At 53.0% G+C, this 21848-nt stretch overlaps 1 protein-coding gene across 1 annotated transcript in view; it reads left to right on the top strand.

The window, feature by feature from the left end:
- COL22A1 (collagen type XXII alpha 1 chain) overlaps positions 1-21848 on the top strand; it is a 261028-nt gene that overhangs the window by 221865 nt on the left and 17315 nt on the right. The window contains 6 exon segments of the mRNA XM_043601842.1: positions 4822-4875; positions 9077-9130; positions 13043-13087; positions 13747-13800; positions 15777-15830; positions 21099-21152. Of these exon segments, the coding sequence (XP_043457777.1) occupies positions 4822-4875; positions 9077-9130; positions 13043-13087; positions 13747-13800; positions 15777-15830; positions 21099-21152 (315 nt within the window).

Here is a 21848-nt window from a genome sequence, read left to right as displayed (position 1 = left end):
AAGTTAGTACGTTTTTGGTGGGGTCAGTCTTAACCTCATTCTTCTATGCAGCATGCACTGTTGTTGTTGATTTGTGTAGATGATGTTTTTATCTCTCTCCACACACACATATGTGTGTATCCACGGTTAAGATCTCTGTCTCACACACACACACACACACACACACACACACACGCACAACTGTGATAATGAACTATTTATGATAAAATAAACACTTCTTATTTTCCACACTGGTATTAACTGTTCATACACTTATTAAATTTTATATACACTCTACCCAACGCATGTACCATAATATATATGATCATCCCTCTGTTGCCTCATAAATCTTATCGTTATTTTTTTTAAGACTATATTAAGCTATTTTGCGTGCATGGCACTTTTCTATGTAATGGCCCTCAAAAGTGAGGTTCACGTGTCAGGTGTAATAATGTCTGAGGTTCTTTATTTTTTTTAATGTTTATTTTTGAGAGAGAGAGACAGAGTGAGTGGGGGAGGGCAGAGAGAGAGGGAGACAGAATCCAAAGCAGGCTCCAGGCTCTAAGCTATCAGCACAGAGCCCGACGCGGGGCTCGAACCCACGAGCCAGGAGATCAGGACCTGAGCCAAAGTCAGACGCTTAACCACCTGAGCCATCCAGGCACCCCTGAGGGTCTTGATACACATTGCCAAATTACTTTCTATGAATACTGTTCTGGACTTTTAAATTTAATATACTTCTCAATAGGGTTGAGCTCTCTAGTTAGTTAGTAAGGCTGGTCCAGAGAGATCATATGCTGCCTCCTCCATTGAGAACCCATCCCTGTGGAGTTGGTGGTCTGGCCCGTGCCTGCTGCTGGGCCTCTACTGGCCACAGCCCCCGACCCCGGCCCTGCATACTGTATTGTTTTATTGCAGCCACACTGGCTTCCTTTTGGTTCGTAGAATGTTCTTCCTCCTCTCTTTTCCAGACCACAGGGCCTTTGCCCATGCATTTCTGTCTACCCACAATGCCTCTTCCTTACCTCTTGCACCAGCTGCTTTTGCCTTTGCTCTTTTGCATCCCATCTCAGGCATCACCCCCTGGAAGTTTTCTCTGCACCCCCTAGGCTGGGGCAGTCTCTCCTAGTCTCTTTTCCTTTCCTTGTGAGGGCCTATCTCAGCGGTAATCACATCTTTATTTGTGTAATCGTTTCATTAGTGACCCCTTCCTCCAATGTTCATTAACTTATTTGCTCATTCGGCAGACTCTACTTAGGCACCCACTGTTTGCTAGATATGGAAATCTAACAGAAAAGTCCCTGCTAATCATGGGGTTTTGCTCTAGGCTGTGGGTTCTAGAAGACCAGGCTTTGGCTTTCCCACACATAGTGAACACCCGGCAAATACTACTTAAAGAAACACATGGATGAATGAACTGGTCTATCAGAGCCCTCCCTCCTCAAGTATCTGAGAAGTGACTGCACTGGTCAAAGACACATTTCCCAGGCACCACTGTCAGCTCTCCCTGCAGCCATGTGACCCTGGGGTTAAGTAACGTGTGCAGGGCGCACAGATCTTAAAAGATGTGCTGGGTTGAGAAACCCATGTTGGTCTACACTGCGGCCCTGCAGCCTAGCCTGTCCTGGCAGCTGGAAGGTACTGACTGATATAATTCTAGCGATGGTGAAGCTAAGGAGAGAAAATCCTGGTCTGGCTTTTGTGCCAAGCCCTTATCACCACAGCCCTAGCGTACTGGAGGAGAGAGGCATGGCTTCCGGTGTTGACTTCACCATTTTCTTAATAATGTCCCCTTAGCCCCTCCACCCTGTCCTCCCTTCCAGGGGAGGTCCTGTCTCTCAGACATAAGCCAGGCCTGGGCACATGCTATCCCTGCAGCCTCGGGAATGGCTTCCTCTCTCTCACCCCATCCCCCACCCCAGCCACTCTGAATGCCTTTGCCTCTTCCATATCATTCCTGTGTCAGAAACACTTCCTCTCCTCTGCCTGGAGGATAAGAATCATCGTAGCTTCGGGGCACCTGGCTGGCTCAGTCGGTTAGGCGTCCGACTCTTGATTTCATCTCAGGTCATGATCTCATTGTTCATGAGTTCGAGCCCCGCGTCGGGCTCTCTGCTGACAACCGGGAGCCTGCTTGGGATTCTTTCTCCCCCTCTCTCTCTGTCTGCCTGTCCCCTGCTTGCTCTCTCTCTGTCTCCAAACAAACATTAAAACAAACAAACAAAAAAAGAATCCTCATAGCTTTCATGTGCACGGTGCGCACCCCCTGATGGGCTCTGTGCAAAGAGCTTTCTGCATGTTATGACATATGTACCCTTTGCCCGTGGGCCCTCTCAGCAGCTCATGCTGAGGTCTGGACTGGACGTCATTTTCTCTGGGAGGTGCCCTGAGCCTCCCCAGGGGCTTAGGTAGAAATCTGAGCAGTGCTCCAGGAACACTCAGCCCCCTACACCATCACAACACAGATGCAGCCACACACACCCGTCCATCTCTGTCCACCTGCACCACACCCTCCCCAGCACAGCGCCAAGTGGTGCTTCCTAGATCTGGGCTGACCTAGGCCAGAATTCGAGGAACCAGACAGACCCAGCCGTGGTCCCCGCCAGTATGTGGCCTGGGGTCTCATGGAGAAGCCAAACAGAAAAGGACGAAACCATTGACACAGAGCATGCTGTGCTATGTGGTAGGTAGAGGGGGGCCCAGGGGCCCATAGTGGACACCCAAGCCAGACCTGGAGGGATGTCTGTGGAGGGGATGCTTGAGGTGAGTGTTCAAGGTCAAGTAGTCAAGGCTGAGAAGGACGAGAGGGGTCAGGAAGAAGGTACTCCAGGTAGAAGGAGGAACGTGTAAGAGACATGGATGTATTTACATACAGGAACTGGCTAGAAGAAATATTAAGTGTTAGGGGTGCCTGGGGGGCTCAGTCGGTTAAGCGTCCAACTTCGGCTCAGGTCATGATCTTGCAGTTCATGGGTTTGAGCCCGTGTCAGGCTCTTTGCTGACAGCTGGGAGCCTGGAGCCTGCTTCGGATTCTGCGTCTCCCTCTCTCTCTGCCCCTCCTGTTGCTCTCTCTCTCTAAAAAATAAACACACATTTTTTTAAAAAGACTAAGTGTTAGGAAGTGGCTTCTGCTTCTGGCCAGGGCCATGGGGGGCGCACTGTGACTTTGCTAACACTCATTGGGCACCAACGGTCGCTTCTGGGAAGGAGAGCCACAAACCTCACCATTTATTAGGCACCCCTCTGTGCCGGAAAGACCCTTCGTATTCCTCCCCCTGCAGTCGGGGAGCATCTCTTTCATTTACTGAAGGTGCAGAAGCAGGTTCGGAGACATTAACGGGCCGCTCAGCAGGTCTGCCTGAGGCAGCTCCTCTCTCTCGGAAAGCCACCTCTCCTTCTCAGACGATTCCGTGGGCCACACACGGCCCTCCTCTGCATTTCCCCATGTGGCACTCGTGCTGCTCCCACACATCATGCCTTTGCCCCCAGGGGGTCCTCGGGGTCTCCAGCCAGAGTCTCCAGGTCTCCCGCCTGGCCACGCTTCCTCCTGTGATTGGCTTCCTCTCCCACGCACGCGTCTCTTGACCTCCCCCCGCTGCTGCATGCATGGAGAAAAGTGCTTTCTGGGAAACTCTTGATTGAAAAGAGGCCCAGTACGGCCCGGCTTCCATAGCAGCCCCACTGGTTTCCCTGGTTAACATGGTTATGCCAGGAGCGGCATTCGGAAAGGGTTACGGGTGTCCGTTGAGCATTGGACCAGCGCCCTGGATGGCCACGAAACTTAGATTCCAGTCCACGGCGGCTTCCCAAGGTGCCAGGCCACTGATGGCTTCCCCTGCTGCCAGGCCACTGGTGTTGAAGGCACTGATGAGGAATGACGCCTGGTGTCCTGAATGCCTACAGCAGCAGAGACAGCCCCGGTGCTGGGGCCACGTGTCGATGCTGGGTTAGTTCTGCCTCACGGGCAGGAGCTTCCGTTCTGACCGCCTGGTAACTCTGTGGAGCACACTTGCCATCTCTTTTTAGGAGCAGGGCACTGAGGGGCTGAGGATATCGATAATTTGCCCAAGATCAGGTGCCTAGTAGTGCAAGAAGGATTCAGACCTTGGCTGGGTTGACTCATTTTCCCCACTGCCCTGCTGCCTGGTTGCTTTCCTTCCCCAGACCCCCACGCTCACCCCCAGTCCAGGTGGCCCAGGATTGGAACCTAAGTCTGGGTGATGTCATCGTCATTGTATAGAATTCTCTTTCCCGTTTGCAGAGACTTGAAGAATAACGGTCTCTTAGGGAAACCTGAGGCTTCTAGTGACCTCCTTAGGGCAAGGAGGCTGGCCATGGGGACGGAATCCCAGCTGGATCTCACGGAGAGAAACGCCAAGTGTTCACAGCTGTTCGTAACCCACACGTAATCTGTGTTGGCTCCCTGAGCCCCCGTGTGTCCCGTGCTGCCCTGTATCTGTCCAGTGTCCCCAGTGTCTCCATCAGAAGCTGCATCCTTGCCCACTCCTTGCTGCATTCAATCCCGGAGGCCCAGACATGACGCTCTGGTGTCCCAAGGTTGTCTTCATGACATGCCTACTAGGGGCTTCTGCAGATCAACAGAACCAGGAATGATGCTATTGCAAGTTTTTGCCTTTCCGCTCTGTGCCAGGCGCTGTGGATCGGAGATCCCAGCCAGAATTGTGGTGTTGGGAAGAAACCAGGAAGTCAAACCAGTTCTGTGTGTTCAAGTGGCCCCTTAGCTGTTCAGTGTGACTGTAGCCCAGCACTAGGCATGTGTCCCGAACGAAGCCTGTGTCTTCCCTCCCGGCACCTCCAGTACCAATTGGATTTCTCTTGCAGGGAGAAGAAGGCAAAGAGGGCAGAGATGGAAAACCAGGTCCTCCCGGGGAGCCGGTAAGGGACTCTCAATTTTTTACCATTTTATGCACCAAATTAGTAATGTCTCCGTTAACAGCTGTTCTTTGTGGACGAGCTACTGTGACACAGGTGCAGCAGGAGTCACTTTCTCTGTGTTACTTCATTTATTTCTTCTGATGACCTTACAGGGTGAATGCTCCTGTCCCCATTTATAGCTGAGAAAATGGAGTCTCAGGGAGGTCCAGTGATGGGCCCAAAGTCATACGATGGGCTGGTGATAGAATCACAACTTGAGCCTGGGACTTCAGCCTGGCCTCTGCATTTTTTTTTTTTTTTACTGCCCCCTTCAGCCTCAGTCCTGTTGACACGGGAGGGGAGCTGGGGCAGGTAGACGCCGGCTGGAGTAGAAGCCTGATACCCTGGAAGCCTGTTATCCCCACCGAAAACCTGAGCGTTCTGGCTAGCTCCAGGTGAAGGGAGTTCGCCCTTTCTTCAGCTTTGGCCTAGAGTTGCAGGTTTTGCTTTTTCCCCTTTTCTTTTTCTCTAACGTCACCTGCCCAGGACACACAGTGAAACAGACCCAGTGCTTGGGAGGGAGTCTCTGTGCCCCAGCGGCAGTTGGTTGGAACAAAAAGTGGGCAGGGGGTTCTGCCGACCCGTATCTGTGGCCTCACTGTGGTCCTGCACAGTTGCCTGCTTCTCTTGCCCGTGGGTCAGGGCCCGTGGGGCCAGCATGTTTGTCTCCCCAGATCCCTTCCATGGCCTCAGTACTGGGGGGAGCTGGAAGGTGGTGTCTGGGCCTCAAGACCCAGCCCTCCACACGCCCACCCATGGCAGAGCGTCAATGATGGCGTGCCCCTGCTAGTATATTACGCAGCCCCGAGGAAGGTATTCTCCAGACACTGCCGTGAGCCTTCTCTAAGACGCATGGCAACTTGGCCAGAATCGCTGGACAACCAAGCGAGGTGAGACATCAGCCATCGGCGGAAGGCACCAGCTCATCTCACTGGTAATGACGTCAGGACGTCAGTCTTCCCCAGCCGCCCTGGTTTTAAGTCCTGCTGAGGTCAGAGCTGCAGAACCCTTAGAGCCACTAAGGGGGACTACACAGAAGTTTCTACAGCGAGGTTTCCAGTTCCATTTAATTTGGTCATAAACTGTTACGACTTCTGCATCTTACACGCGAGTTGCGGGAAACACCTTCTTCATCATTTTTCACTGCTTGCCAGATGCCGGAACCAGAATTCACTGCTGAGAGGAAAAGAAAGCGCTTCGGGCAGCAAGCAGTGTAAACAAAAGGCCCCTGCCAAGCCACCAAAGGCTGATGCCCAGCAGAGCAGCCCGTGGAGGGCACGTGGCAGTTAGTGGGGTGAGACTGTGGGAGGGGAGAGAGAATGGAGACCGTCACTATGTGCCCGGCTCGCACTGCGGCACAGATGCTTTGTTACCTTTTCCACTGTGACCCCCAGAAGATCCCCATGGGGTGTGGTGTAATTATTGCCCCAGATGAGGAAACTGAGGCACAGAGAGGTTAAGCAGGGTGGCCAAGGTCACACGGCTGGTAAATGAAGCTTCTGGGACTCACCCTCCAGAGGCTGACTCCCGAGTTCAGTGCTGCAGGACAGAAAGTCAACTTTTTTTTTTTATGTTTATTTATTTTTGAGAAAGAGAGAGACAGAGAATGAGGGGGAAGAGGGACAGAGAGAGAGGGAGACACAGAATCAGAAGCAGGTTCCAGGCTCTGAGCTGCCAGCACAGAGCCCATTGCGGGGCTCGAACTCATGAGCTGTGAGATCATGATCTGAGCTGAAGTCGGACGCTCAACCGACTGAGCCACCCAGGTGCCCCAGAAAGTCAACTTTTCTCCAGGTATGTTATTCTGAGAGTTGTCAGGCCTCGGTCTGCATCCAGTGTGTTTATGGATTGCCTCTTCCAGTTAGGCCTGTGTCAGGCCTTGGGCCTAGACCAGTACGAGACCAAGTCTGTTCTGGGCATGCGGTGGGTAAGTCAGTACGTGAGGAGGCAGGGAGTGGGGGCTTAGCAACTCCCAACTGGGAGCCTTCCGGAGTGTGCCAGTCGCTCACTCCGGAATCTCAGTGTGTGGCCTTTGTGACGCCTTCTCTCTCTGAGCGGCCTGAGAAATTGGCCTGGGAATGAGCGGCACAGGATCCCATAAAAGCAGATCCAGAGACAAGGATTTACGGCTGATGGGGCACTTGGGAAGTGCTCCCAGGAAACACAGAGGGCATGAGGAAATGAGACTGGGAAAGATCCCCATGGGGAAAGCCACCGACATCAGGCTAGGGAGTGAGCCCCTCCAGCGGTCAGCCAGGCCAGTGTCACTGGAGACCCTCTGAGAATTTGTGAGGAGCTCACTTGGAATCCATGCCCCCAGCCCTGCCAGCCAGTCCATCCATCCGTCTGTCGATTTCAAGCCTTTTTAAATTGAGGATTGCTCCGGGAGGCATTAACGAACACATTAACTTCCACACCTCAATGTCAGGCACGCCCGAAGGCCGTTCTGCACACAGCTCTCAGCCTGAGCAGGGACTGCTTACCGATGATGGGCGCCCCCCCTCGGGGAGCCAAGCGGATGTGGTTGGAAAGCAGTAGCATTTGCTACACTCGGTGTATTTTTTCAAGTTCCTATGTGTTAGGGACGTGGATGGACAGATAGACAGATAGTAGATAGACAGATGGGTAGATGATGGATGGATAGATATGTAGATAGATGGAGAGATTGGTTAGATAGCTTATGTTCTTATATGTTAGGGACATGGATGGACAGACAGACGGCAGATAGACAGATGGATAGATGATGGATGGATAGATAGATACGTAGCTAGGCAGCTTTTTGAGTTGCCTGTTGTGTCATCTTTATTAGGAGGTATTTGAGTGATAATTATAGTGTATAATGATGTACAGAGACTCTGGAGCCAAAATACCTGGATTAGAACCCCAGCTGTGTGACCTTGAACAGATCACTTAACCTCTCTGTGCCTCAGTGCTTGGGCCGATGGAAAGCGATCATGCTTCCCTCAACGGGTTGCAGTGAGGCCTCACTGCCAGAACACGTGAGGCACTCAGTTTGTGTCTGGCACGTGGAAGGCCCCCAGGAGTTGCTGACTGTTATGCTCGGACCAGTGATGGGCATGTCACCTGAGGGCAGCAGGTGTGGGAGCCAGGCTAGGACCATGTACCTGCGGTCGTAAAGCCCTGGGGGCGGGGGGGGGTTGGGGTTGTGCTGAGTTTGCAACTGAGAACAGGTCCAGGGAAGGGAAGATCAAGATCACACGGCTGGACTCGAATCAGTCACACAAACCTGCCCCACCCCCTCCTCTCCGCGATTTTCCCTCCAAATCCACAGATGCGCCTCACTCTCCTTCCCCACTAATGGGCCCCATCAGATCCTCAAGGTCTCCAGGCTGTGAAGAGGGGAATGTGGGGGAAGGGCATCTCCTCCTGTCTCAGTGAAGGCAGGATCAGATGCTGCCCCACCCCCCCATCAGTCGGATGTGCCCTTTCACCGGCTCCCTGCCCCTCCACACACCCCACCCCAACCACATCACCTGGACTTTAGCTCCCAGTCTCTCGTTGGCTGTTATTTGTGGCTAGTTGTGCCCAGGGCAATGCCAGGCTGCTGGTGGTGAAGAGTTTGAATGGCCCGGGTGTCCTCACAACTTCTTGTAGTAAAGAGAAGCTGGGCCAGGGAAAAGGAGGGGTGAATGGCAGACCTTCCTGTCCGAGGCAGCTGCCGGCTGAGATGAGCAGCCTTCGGGGATGTCGCACGCAGTGGGGTTCAGTCTGGCTTTGCCGTTGATGAGCTCAGTAAAGCTATGGCTTCTCTGAGCCTCAGTGTCCCCAGGTGTGACGTGCAGCAGTTGATAGCTGCCTTGAAGTGGTTCGGTGAGTGAGCACAGAGTCTTTGAGAACTCGGGTGTCTGCAGCATTTTGCATCCAGAGTAGAGCACTTTTGAGAACGACCAGGGGCCACTAGGAACAGTGGCTTCAGAGAGGACACCCTGTGTAACCAGCACAGTCCAGGGAAAATCCAGGAGCGTGTAGCCTGGACACGTGGGGGGGATTGGTACGGACTGAGGTGGAATACCGTGCCGGGAAGGAGAGTTGGCAGGGGTGAGAGACTGGCCGCTGGAAACCTAACGCCGTGAAGCCCAGGTGGCCAGGAGGGAAGATCCTTATCATGGTGTCCCCAGGCTCTTCTCTTCTTTACTCTCAGGGCAAAACTGGAGACCCGGGTCTACCAGGACCAGAGGGAGCCCGTGGCCTGCCTGTAAGTGCCCGTGTGTGTGCGTGTGTGTGTGTGTGTGTGTGTGTGCATGCGTGCACGTGCATGCTTGTTGTCCATAGTACAATGCAGCCTCAGCCGCCCGGCTCCTGTGCTGAGCCCGCCCACTCTGGATTTCCAGAAGTACCTCTCTTCCAAGGCCCTGGTGCTCGTACGTAATAAATTCAGTTCTTTCATGTATGCATGGCTGTAGGATTTATTTTCCAAATGACAACCATTGTTGCCATGTTGTTCTAAGTTTTCTTTGTTCTTAACCTGTTTACGATCATTTTAATGGGATTTCTCTGGATGATAGAACCTAAAAAGGAGTCTTAATTTTGAACACTTTCCATGGCTAAAGGTTTTTTCCCCAATTACGAAAGTAACCCATTCTCCTTGTGTGACAATGACAATGATGGTACTAATACAAAAAGAATAAGAAAAATAATGTTTTAGAGATTAAGATAGAGTTACTTGTAATTCTATGACACAGAGGTAAAGCTGTGTTCACATTTTTGTACATTCTTTCCAGATCTTGGGGATGTAGGTATGAATTCTGTATGAATTCTGACTTTTATTTTAAGTATGAATTCTGACGTGTATATTTATATATCAATCTATATCTAGCTGTCAAGCTATTATACATGTAAACATACATAGATAATTTTTCTATAAAAATGAACTCTGTATTTGGGGGTTATTTTTTTGGCTAAATGTTTTACTTCTTCATAATTTCAAAATTGTTTACACAATTCCATAAATTTATTTTTAGAAAAAAACATTATTTTTAATAAAATTCCTAAAATCCAATTATCTGGCAAGAAGTAAGAGATCAAAATGCTACTTCTATTTCCTTAATGTGTTTTTCTGTTAAAATCAATAACTCACCTGGCTAGTATTCAATAAGAAGGAACTGGAACACAAAAAGCAATTTCCTTTTTCCTAAATCTCCTTGCTTTTCACCTGATTGTCCTTTAGGAGAACAAAATCTAAGGATGGGGAATATTACTTCCTATGGTGGAATTAAAACACAGAGTTAGTGTTGGCTTTTTTTTAAAGGTGGTTCCTGGCTTATTGGAGGAGAAGGTCTTCCTTTTAGCCAAGGGGATCCATTTGCTGGGACCCGTGTTGGGGCAAGACGCATTTCTCAGTTGAGACTTGCAAGGAATCCTACCTCAGTGCAGGTGCAGGGGTTAGAGACCCATGTTCTCTGGCTGGCACAGCATAAGTCAGAGAGCAAGGCTTTGAAGAACCACACGGCCTCTAAGATGGACAAATGTGGGTTCAGCTTTCCCCTTGTCACTTACTAAATTTCATCAGGAGACCTCTCTGGACTTTTGTGTCTTCTTCTATGAAATGGAGATCAGAATATCTCCCAGTTCTGTAGGGTGGTTGTAAGCATGTAATGAAGCGTGTGAAATTCCCAGCCGCGTGCCTGGCCCCGCGGTGAGGCTCCCTCCATTGATTTTGTCCATGATTATATGGGAAGAGAGCGTACCAGGGGTCCCAGCTCTGGGATGGCTGGATTTGGGATTCTCGTGTCTTCGAGGAAGGTGCTGGGGCCCAGGCAGGCCCTGACCGTCTCCAGGGAAAGAGAACTGGCCTGTGTTGAACAGCAGAGAACACTTGTTTATCTCTTAGGCGGTGCTGGCAGCAACTCGGCCAAAGTGAGTTCTATCGCCATTTTACAGACGTGGAAACTGAGTCCCACTGAAGAGAAGTAGAGTAGCCGAGACCCCCGGCTCCCAAGTGGTTCTATTTCATGGTTCTATTCCAGACCTGATTCCAAAGTCGGCCTTAAGGGTCCATGAAGCCCCTTTCCATAGATTAATTCTGCAAAGCTATCTATGCCAGGCAGGTGCTTTCAGTCTTCTCATTTTGTAGGTGATGTTAGGACTCCCGAGGGCTGAGCTGACTTCTCCGAGGTACAGTGGTTGATCTGAGCCAGCTTCCTTTTTGTCCTCTGCCTCAGTCACTGACGCTTCCTGGCTGGTCACCAAGTGACAGCCCGGCTCTGGTGGCGGCACCTCGTCTAATCCTCACCACAACCCCACAGACAGGGGTCACCTCCCCAGGGATAGCCGAGGCCCCTGAGGCTCAGAGGGGGGGCCACGTGGCCAGCGGCTTAGCAGGGATGTGAAACCCACCCGGCCAGGCTCCCGGCCCCTGCGTCCCCTGCATCTCCTGGAGCCTGAGAGCTTGCACCTGTCCCCACACCACCTGCTGCTCTGGAAGCCTTCCCCAGAGCCCCCCTCCCAGAGGCAGGTGAGGTCACACATTCTTACCACCCAAATCTGGAGAAGCAGGGTAAAGAACATGTTCCCAGGGTAACAGCCACCACATCGGAGAGGCCGCTAGGTGGTCTCTCTTTTCGGACGGCCAGGCCCTGTGGTGGCCTTCTCCCCAGCCGGGTCTTCATTCGCTTTTTGGAACCAGGAGGTAAAATCAGGGGATAAGGTGAGGGGAGAGCGTGGTGGGGTCAGCCAGGAGACATTGGCCTTGGCTCTGGACAGCCTGGTTTGGCCACAAACTGCTGCCTCCCGGAGCTGAGGGTGACAGTGGGGAGGGCGTGCTCTGCGGTCAGACAGACCTGGGCTTGGGTCATGGCTCTCCCGCTTCTGCCTGTGACGGACAGGCCTGAGCCTGCTGCTTCTTATGTAAAACGGGGGAAAGACGAGCCATCTCCCAGGCCTGCCGTTTCACTGCAGTGACAGGATGTGGCAGGGGCTCCACGGGGAGGGATTTCCTCCCTCTTCTCCTCTGCTACCGTCTGAGCTGCGTGCACGGGCTCTGCTCACACAGGTCCGTCGCTCTGTGCCAGCCGCCGGCTGGGGACCGGCTGGCCGGGGGCACTGGGTGCTGCAGGGGCTCAGAGCGGTGCTCTGGCCAGGATGCCCGGTGACAAAGGTACGAGGAGGGCCTCGGAGAGTGAGCGCGTGAGGACTGAGGGAGATGGGGCTGGAGACAGGAGGCTGGTAGGGAGGAGGCCTCCAGCCGGGAGGAGTGTCCCGATGAGGAAGGGATCCGCCGGGAAGAGAGGACATGTGTGCACGGGCCTGGAGCGGGAAGGGAGTGCCTAGTGTGCAGCCTGCAGAGGACACAGAGCCTGGGACGTGGCACGGTGAGGTGGCCAGGTGGGCAGGCGCCCCTCAGGCGGGGACCGTGCCACCTGGGTGTCAGCAGGTAGGGAAAGCGCCCCGAGAGCAGAGCTGGTGAGATGCCAACCCAGCGGTCAGGAGAGTGTGCAGAGCAGGGACAGCGGGAGGGCCTCGGGTCTGGGCAGACCTGGATCTGAATCGGATTATTTTCTGATCCTGGGACTTTGGGCAGGTGTTTTCTCTCTCGAGCCTCGGCGTCCTCACACGTGTAATGGGGTTGTTACACAACAGGCTGGTCTGGCTGTTAGAAATGATGGTGTCAGCCCTGCTAACGGCTTCCGCTTTGCTCGTAGGGCTTGACGCTCTGTAGCGGTGCATCAGGTGATCTCTGTGCAGGGAGAGCCCAGCGCTGTGGCCCAGGACAAGGCTGTTGGGGGGGGGGGGGGGCTGGCCACAGCTGCAGGAATGAGGGAGGAGCCCTGAGACCCACCTGTAGAGTGAAGGCAGGGAAACACCTACTCCAGGGGCCAGGCACTGGGGGTGCAAGCCAGACGGGGGAACATCAGGACGATGACGCTCAGGAGGACATGGGGCGACACCCTGACTCGCTGGAGCATTTGTAGGAACAAGCCTTGCAGCTCTAGTCATGGTGCAGAGTCACCCCGTCACCCAGCATCAAGGGCCTAGCCTCCGCCTGGGGTCTAGAATGTGAGGCGTCAGGTGAACCACGGCGAGAGGGGGCGCCCCTGTCACCCCAGGTGCCTGCCCCTTCTCGCCTGTTCAGCCTGCCCTTTGGTGGACTAACTCCTCTTTCTTCCAGGGCTTCAAGGGACACACAGGCGACTCTGGTGCACCGGGCCCCCGGGTAAGTGGACGTCTAGCCTTGGCGGCCGGCCCAGGTGGACGTGAGCTGGTGCTTCTAGACTGAGGGCTCCTGGCCCCGCAGGCCAGCACGGCAGCCGGTTGCCCGAGAGAGGACAGTGGGCATCGTGGGAAGTGCCATGCCTGGTCTTGGTCTGGTTTTTCTAAACGTTCCTTCTGGGGGGCCAGACATTGAGGTACAACCGATGTGACCAAATCAGCCCGGAATCAGGAGGCCTCTGTGGGCTGTGCTGCCCGCAAGCCGTGCAGGGGGCCCAGGGCTAACGTTCTTCCCTCTCCTTCGGATGCCCCAAACAGAAGGAACCTGGAAGGCTGGTCAGACCCCCAGCCGTGCTCCGTTTAGGGACGGGAAAGCCGAGGTGTCCAATGGGTCAGCCACTGAAGAGGCAGAATTCCCCGCCGGTGTGCCTGGCCCTTGGGCTCGGTTTTGCCTGTGGCTTAAAGAGGCACAGTGGGGTCCAGGCCCTCGCAGCTGGCCGTGCGGGCACTGCAGACCCCGGCTTCGGCCAGGACTCAGTGGGGCTCTTTCTGGTGAGCTGTGCTTCTGGGTCTTTCCGCCCCCCAGGTGCACAGAGACCAGGCGCTGGCATTCTGCATTCTCTTCCCTAACGTGGGTATTTTGTTTCTACTTCCCCCTTCTAGGGAGAGCCTGGTGCCATGGGGCCCCCTGGCCGGGAAGGGTCGCCAGGAAAAGATGTGAGTGTGGGTGTCCTGTGGGGCCCGACTGGGCCTGTGGAAGGGGTAGAGAGAGTGGACAGTGTGCATCCCTGAGGGCTCTGGAGGTTGGTGCCTGTGGAGGCTTGCATAGGCAGATTCTCGGAACTGTCCAGTGATGTCTCTCACCTGCCGGCCCCTGGGGTCCTCCTTGGAGTCCTGAGGAGGCCCTGGGGTCTGGGTTTCCAGCCTCAACAGTTGGGGCCTGTGCCGCCCCGTAGCTAAGGAGGCTTTGCTGAATCCATCTTTCATATCTGTTAGTATCAGTGGTGGCATTTTGGGTCCGGCCTCACATGGGCTTGAATTTCAGTATCTCCCAGATTATCTCTCCAGCCCGGCTGCTCCGCAGTCTAATGAACCCACCATCATGGCCACCACTAACATGTGCTGTGTGGCATTTAAATTTTTTTTTAACGTTTATTTATTTTTTAGAGAGAGACAGAGTGTGAATGGGGAAGGGGCAGAGAGAGAGGGAGGCACAGAATCCGAAGCAGGCTCCAGACTCTGAGCTGCCAGCAGAGCCCGATGTGGGGCTCGAACTCATGAACCTCAAGATCATGACCTGAGCCAAAGTCGGACACTCAGCCAACTGAGCCACCCAGGCGCCCTTCTCATGGACTTTTTGATCTTGGGATCAGGGCAGGGCAAGATATCTTTTACCCTAGTCCTATAGATAGAAAACCTGAGACCCAGAGAGGTCCAGGGACTGACTGGTGGTCGCACAGGCTGTCAGAGGTGGGAGGAGGCGGCCTGGGTGGGATCTGTCAGCTCTGCGTGCCCCTGGGGGACCAGACCTCATATGTGACACATGTGGGGGGTCTGACATGTGTGGCTGCAACTTGGCCTCCTGGGAGTGGTTATTTGCTCAGGAGCATGGGCACAGGGTCCATGTCCAAGGGGTCCAAGAGGTCCAAGGGGGTCTCATGCCCACCCTTTATATCCGTCAGGATCTGCATTTAAATCCTGGGGAAGTGCACCCCGCCCATGGCTCTTGATGCGCATTGTCTTCTTGACTGACCTGTTCCATGAGATCATAGAGCTAGAAGGGCCTTAGAGGACCAGCCAGGCTCCCATGTTTCACCTCAGGAGCAGAACTGGCTTTACAAAGCCAGTCTAGTGTGAGCAACACCCTGTCATGCAGCTAAAAGCAGAACAGCTGCATTGACCCCGGGCAGGGCCCTCTCCCAAGCCCTGACCCCGGAGGCACCTCTCAAGGCCAAAGAGCAGCTTGAAAATCCATTCCCTCTCAGTACAACTTATAGCCAGTTGCATGGAAGGAGCTCCCCAGGCAGGAGTGTGGCTGAGCTTAGCTCCCCTGGCAGGTCAGGGAGCAGCTGGGACGGGAGCCTAGGATGCCAGACCAGGGGGCAAGTGCTTTTTCCCTCTTTCTCAACTATAGGACTCTCTTCGTTTTAGAGCTCCATTTTCTAGAGTGTTTGAGTCTGCTCGGTGGGGAGCATGGCCGAGCTTCTGTGTTTTCATTCATAACATGGCAGAGAATGATAGCCATGCCACGAGGCTGCTTGGAAGACCAGGTGGTGGATCACCACCACGTTGCACCCTGGAAGGCACTGTGTGCACCGGCAGTGTTTTTCCTACTGTGGCTGCAGAGGCAGGAGTGAGTTCAGTCACCGTCCAGTGAGTCAGGGACAGACGTCCAAGATGGCTTCTCCTCAATGGCTGCCTCCCTTAGTTCAAAATGGCGCTAGCAGAAATCGCTGTGGGATCGGGTGGACGGTGTCTGAGCAAGTAAATAAATAAACCAGGTTCACGCATTTACTCATCTACATGAAATGAGTTCGTCCATGCTTGGAATCATTGGAGATCGGTGATGAAGGGTCTGAACAGTTAAGTTGGGTCTCTTGGGGAACATGATGAAGTTTGGTCCACATTTGAAACTGTGTCTCCATTATCTGCATGCATCCACTTTGTGATAACGTGACCCCTCTCTGTTCCAGGGTGACACTGGACCCACAGGGCCACAGGGTCCCCCAGGACTAAGGGGCCCACCGGTGAGTGTTACTCTCCTCTATGTTTGCCTGTTAGCCCAGTGACATTTGGTTGGCTCATCCTGGTACAGCCCTGTGTGTTGTTTAGAATTGACAGTATTATAGGGGTGCCTGGGTGGCTCAGTTGGTTAAGCGTCTGACGTCGGCTCAGGTCATGATCTTGTGGTTTGTGAGTTCAAGCCCTGTCTCAGGCTCTGTACTCACAGCTTGGAGCCTGGAGCCTGCTTTGGATTCTGTGTCTCACTCTCTGTCTCTGCCCCTCCCCTGCTCATGCTCTGTCTCTCTCTCTCAGGAGATGAATAAATGTTAAAAAAAAAAATGGCAGTATATCCTAGAATTTGGAAATAGCTACTGCCCTAAGCCCCACTAGTGCCCTACTACATGTCCCCTAGGCTATTTTCTGGGACCTCCTGGCATGGCAGGGCCCTGTAGGACTTCCCTTAGGTCATTCTAGTGTGTGATGCATGATCTGTGTATTAGTTTGCTGGGGCTGTCATAGCAAAGAACCACAAATTTAGTGGCTTCAACAACAAATTTATTGTCTCACAATTCTGGAGGCTAGATGTCCAAGAAATTTCCTGTCTTACTATTCCAGAAGCTAGAAGTCTAAGATCAAGATGTGGACAGGCTTGGTTCCTTCTGAGGGCTGTGAGGAAGAATCTGGTCTGTTCCCCTCACTTAGCTTCTGGAGATTTCCTGACAAGCTCTGTTGTTCCTTGGCTTGTACAACATGACCCTGATCTCTGCCTCTGTCTTCACATGGCATTGTCCCTGCGGGCATGTCTTGATGTCCAAATGTGCCCCTTTTCTAAGAACACTAGTGGTATTGGGTTGAGACCCACCCTGCTCCAGCATGACCTCATCAAACTAATTACATCTGCAGTGACTTTGTTTCCAAATAAGGTCCTGTGCAGAAATGGCACAGTTGTGACCCATGCTAATGATAGAAGGAATCATACAGAATCCAAATTAAAAGAAGATTCTCTTTTCACCCCACCTCTACTAGACTCCAGAGGGAGCCACTGATAATAGCATTTTGTGTTTATTTTAAAATGTCTTCAATGCACCTATAAGCATGTAGATAGAATGCACATCTGTTACACGACACTTTATCTTTGCAGTTTGCTTCTTTGCATGGTGTATGTGTGTGTGTGTAAATTTTGGATGAGTATGGAGTAGATGAGTGAACAGCCTGTAGCATAGCTATACGTGGGCTTCCTGGGTCCCAGTTACACAGCTGGTAAGAGCTGTAGGCAAGACTTAAACCCAAGACTTTCTGACACCAAATCCAATGCTCTGCACCTACCATGGCCATGGCCATGTTCTTTGTCCTCAGAATCCTACCGGACACACCTGGGACAGGTCTTAGGCATTTGAATGCCACATCTTTTTGGAACTCACCAAGGGGCGCCTCTTTCTTGCCTGGTGGGGCCACAGTGACTCACATCCCCCTTTCTACACTAAGTCTGGAGCCTGGGGGATGCAAAGTGGCCAGGTGCCTCCCACACCCAGTCCTGGATCCCCTGCGTCTGAGGAAGGGCATGAAGGACAGCTGTCAGACCAGGATGCGGGCAGCTCAGTGAGCCTTACTGTTCTAGGTGTTTCAGCAGTGGGACACATGTCCCCTGTGTGCAGTGATGGATACATCATGTGCTGGGGGACTGGCCACAGGGAGACACCAATGCTCAGGAGCAGGGCATTTGGTGCTTTGGGGATTTCCATCCCAGCCCTAGCTTCATATTTTCAGATCACTGTCTGACCGTGTTCTTCTCCTCTTTCTGGAACGTGGCATTTGCTCATCCAACAGCATGCACTGGGTTAGGGAGCTGAGCTGTCCACCCCCCGCCCACCATTGGTGGTGTCAACCTGCAGATCCTGGGGGCATCAGCACCATCCCTATATGCAGGGACCAGGAGGCTGACACCCGGCAGGTCTCCTCACCAGGGACACTTAGTCCCTAGGGCTTGGGATGCCCAGCCCCTTTACTCTTTTTGTATGCATACAGACCAGAAACAGATACTCAGTACAGCTGTGGTGTTAAACTTTCGTATGGGATGAGGAGAAAATGTCCGAATAAGCCACGGGGCAGGAATGTAAGGGCAGAAAGATGGAGAAACCCTGCTCTGGAGCCCCAGGCACCCGCTGGGGCCCCTTCGGGCCATCCTGAAGCTTCCACACCCAAGCTCTGGAGTTAAGCTTGCATCTTGTTTTACAGATTGGGTGAGTCCATAGAAGGATCACCACCCCCCCCCCAACCCCTCTGGTCCTGCTTCTTTATCTGTAAAGTGAAGGGAAGTTGTGAGATCCAGTAGTTAAATCAGTGAAGTTCTGGAACAGTGTCCAGCCCTCGGAACGTTCCCAGCACTGGCCCCCTCCAGGGTCTCCTGGCACAAAGTGGCGTTCTGTACATCCTTGATGAATGCCAGTGTGTTGAGGGGCATGGAAGAGGGAAAGGAAAGCAGCGTGTGGGGAAGAGCGAGTACTCTGGGACAGGTGTGGGGAGGGGAGATGCTGGCAGCAGGCCCCGGGGGAGGATGCCAAGGGCCTCACACCCACATGCAGGAGATGGGCCTTGGCCTGGAAGCCCCGAGGTCCCCAGAGGTGGCTTTGTGTTTTTCTAATGTGCCACCATCAGTGCTGAGTGGCCATCACAGGGACTCCGTAACCAACAATAAACCACTAGAGTTTGCCAAATACTTAGTTGAACGCATTGAGGAGGTCCTAGGTTATCCCTCTGATAACCTCTTTCTCACTCAACTGGAATCGATCGGCCTTCCCGAGTGAAGAGAAGATTCCTCGCAACCTCAGCAGGTTCATACAACCTTGAACCAGACACGGAGTGGTTATGGAGAGCTTCCAGGAAATACTGGCAGTCCCAGTGTTGGGGACACGTGGGAATTTACCTATTCGCTCTCTGGAATCCTACGAGGCCGGGGCTCTGACCATCCCTGCTCCCAGATGAGAAACACAGGCAGAGAGGTCAAGTCACTCGCCATAGATCACACAGCAGGGAAATAGCAGAGCCAGGATTTGGACTCAGGCAGTCTGATTCAAGAGACTGCAGCTGAAGATCTACCTGGGCCTGTGTGTGCCACATTTCCTTCTCAGAAAGATCACCCTGGTGGGAGGTGCGCCGAACAGGAGTTTGGAGCATAGAGGAGGGGCTGTGGTTTCCAAGACAAGTGGGGCATGAGGAGTGGCCTACAGCCCAGGAGGGAGCCAGGTCCCAGCCCCTCCCGGCCCCCAGCGCCCTGACAGGTGACAGGTGGCTGCCCCGAGCCGCCCCTCCTGAGTACATCCGCCTGTGTTGGCACCGAGGATAACGTGTCTTGGCCCTTATCCTCTCTGCAAACCAGAGGGAGGAGGAGGAGAGAGATAATTACCATAGGGATGAGCCAAAGCACATATTTTTAGAAAAACACAGATGGGCTGGTGGGTGGGCGGAGGGAGGTGCCGGGAGGAGCCGCCACATCACATTCCCTGGAGGGGTCCTGTGCGGATCCTGGGCTTTCTCTGTGCCTCGGCTTCCTCATCTGTGATACAGAGATAAAGATATCCACCCTTCAGGCTTCCTGGAAGGATCATGTGAGCTGTGCCCCATGAATCATCCATGGTCACATGGGCACTTCTTAGGCATAAGATGTGAACCCTATTTAATCATGATCACCAGCAAGTCGTGTCTCTCATGAGACACAGGGCTGGGCTCCGTGCTTCCTGGGTTCCAATCTCAGCCCCTTCACTTCTGTCTTGGGCAGGTTGTATAGCCATTCCGTGACTCAGTTTCTCCATTTGTAGAATGGCAATGTTTGTATCTGTTGCGCGCAGCGAGTGACTGCGTGCAAAGTCCAGTGTGTAGGACGTTGGCTCAGACAGCGTTAGCTTCTTTTTACTATAACATGTTTCCCTGAAGCTGACTCACTGGTGGATGCGTGCTTCACAGATTATAGGATGTTAGCACCTTTTGGTTACAGGATCAACGGAGAGTGGTTTCCTGGGATGTTCTTGGTGCATTCATTCCACAGAGTATCTCCTGTGTGTCTGGCACGGTGCTAGATGCCGGGCATAGAGAGGGGCAAGACACACACTATTCTTTGGGCTGCTCCCAGCAGGGAAGAGAGCCACATAAAGACACAGCCATCTGGTGGGGGAGGGTCCCGAGACAGAGGAGAGTGGTGGGCAGAGGCAGTGACTGACCCAGCCTGCTGAAGCCAAGCTGTGAACTTCAGCCTTAATAGGAATTTGTCTGGTCCTCAACGGCATAGCTAGAAGATTCTTAAACTTTCTGATTTTTGCACTACCAATGTATTTATCACAATTTTGGGTGTGCACAAAATACCCAACTCAGAGCATGCGAAATCATTTGGGTCAGTCCTGGATTCTGGAATGAGCGGACCCTCAGTTTAGTGGTTCCACGATTGTGCGCAGCCATTTTTCCTGTCTGTGTCAGTATCATCATCTCTTGGATATAACTGTGCCCCTAGTGGAACAGTAGAATGCAGTTAGCACCTGGACAAGCACCCTAAGCTGAGAACAGCACTGCCGTGTTCTGAGCACTCTTGTGTTCTTCCTTAAGACAGCCTCTGAGCTGAAGGATGGATGGATGGGTGGATGGATGGATGGATGGATGGTGGTGGGTGAGTGGAGGTGTGGGTGGATGGATGGGTGGATGGATGGTGGGTGGATGGATGGAAGATGGGTGGATAGGTGGATGCATGGGTGGGTGGGTGGGTGGATGGATGGATGGATGGGTGGGTGGGTGGGTGGGTGGATGGGTGGGTAGATGGATGGATGGGTTGGTGGGTGGTTGGATGGATGGATGGATGGATGGATGGATGGATGGATGGGTAGATGGGTGGGTGGATGGATGGATGGATGGATGGATGGATGGATGGATAGGTGGGTGGGTAGGTGGATGGGTGGGTAGGTGGATGGGTGAATGGGTGGATGGGTGGGTGGGTGGGTGGGTAGATGGGTGGATGGATGAGGTCATGATTATTTACTACACCTGTTCTGTGGGCATCACTCACCAACCTAGGCTTTATCATGCCCACAAACTCATTTAATTTCACAATATTATGAGTGAGGTGTTATAGGCTCCTTTTATAAGTTGAGAACTATCCTCTGAATAATGATGTGGCTTACTGAGAGCCAGGCTGGCCTGCATGACAGCTCTCCATGTGAGATTGGGTTCTCCACATCCAGCAGTCTCTCTGTTCCACTGTCCTGTTCCTCGATGTCCTGGTAGATTATTACTTGTGTTTCTTCCACCAGGGTAAGAATGGATCACCGGGATCTCCAGGAGACCCTGGCCCTGCAGGAAGCCCTGTGAGTACTCCCGCGCCTATAAGGTGGCATCAGGGCCAGCTTTGCAAGGGGCATGGCTTTCACATCACAGATTGCCTGTTCTCTACCCCTAGAAGCATCTGTGGGAAAATACGGTATTTGAATGATAGAAATAGGCTGGAAGTGAGAGGCTCCAAGAAGGACCCCTTTCAAAGTCTAAAATGCATGCGATTATGCACTTGGTTCTCTGTACCAGTCATACAAAGGTACATGCCTATTAAGACTAAAGAAGCGTGTAATAAGGTTGCACTCTAGACGCTGCATATTTTTAGAGGATGGAGGGACAGGGTCAGGCCTACCAGCCGTTACCCGAGTAAGGACAGGGTAAGTGTGTAATGTGGGGATAGGTATGAGACAGATTGTCTGAAGGGGGTATTCCTAGTAGTAAGGAGGTGGAGACTGGGGAGGGCAGGAAGAAACAATGGGTGGGATCCGTGGGTAGTGGAAGGAGCATCCAGGTCACCGGATTTGGGATTAGGTCTGGTAGATGGGGAGACATGCTGGAGAAAATGGTTCTCTGATGGACTCAGGGGTCAGATGAGTCAAATCCTTTCCACAAGTCTCCTCCCAGCCTAGCCTTCTTGTAACCACCACCCCACCCACCCCGGGCTTGGTGAGTCCAGCAACAGTTGTGCTGGACAGTGGGCAGACCAGTGGGCTGGCTAACTGTCGTCATTG

The sequence above is a fragment of the Prionailurus bengalensis genome, chromosome F2 (assembly GCF_016509475.1).
Source record: "Prionailurus bengalensis isolate Pbe53 chromosome F2, Fcat_Pben_1.1_paternal_pri, whole genome shotgun sequence".
Taxonomy (NCBI): Eukaryota; Metazoa; Chordata; class Mammalia; order Carnivora; family Felidae; genus Prionailurus; species Prionailurus bengalensis.
Note: the sequence above shows the minus strand (reverse complement) of the source record. Positions and strands in the feature narration are given on the sequence as shown.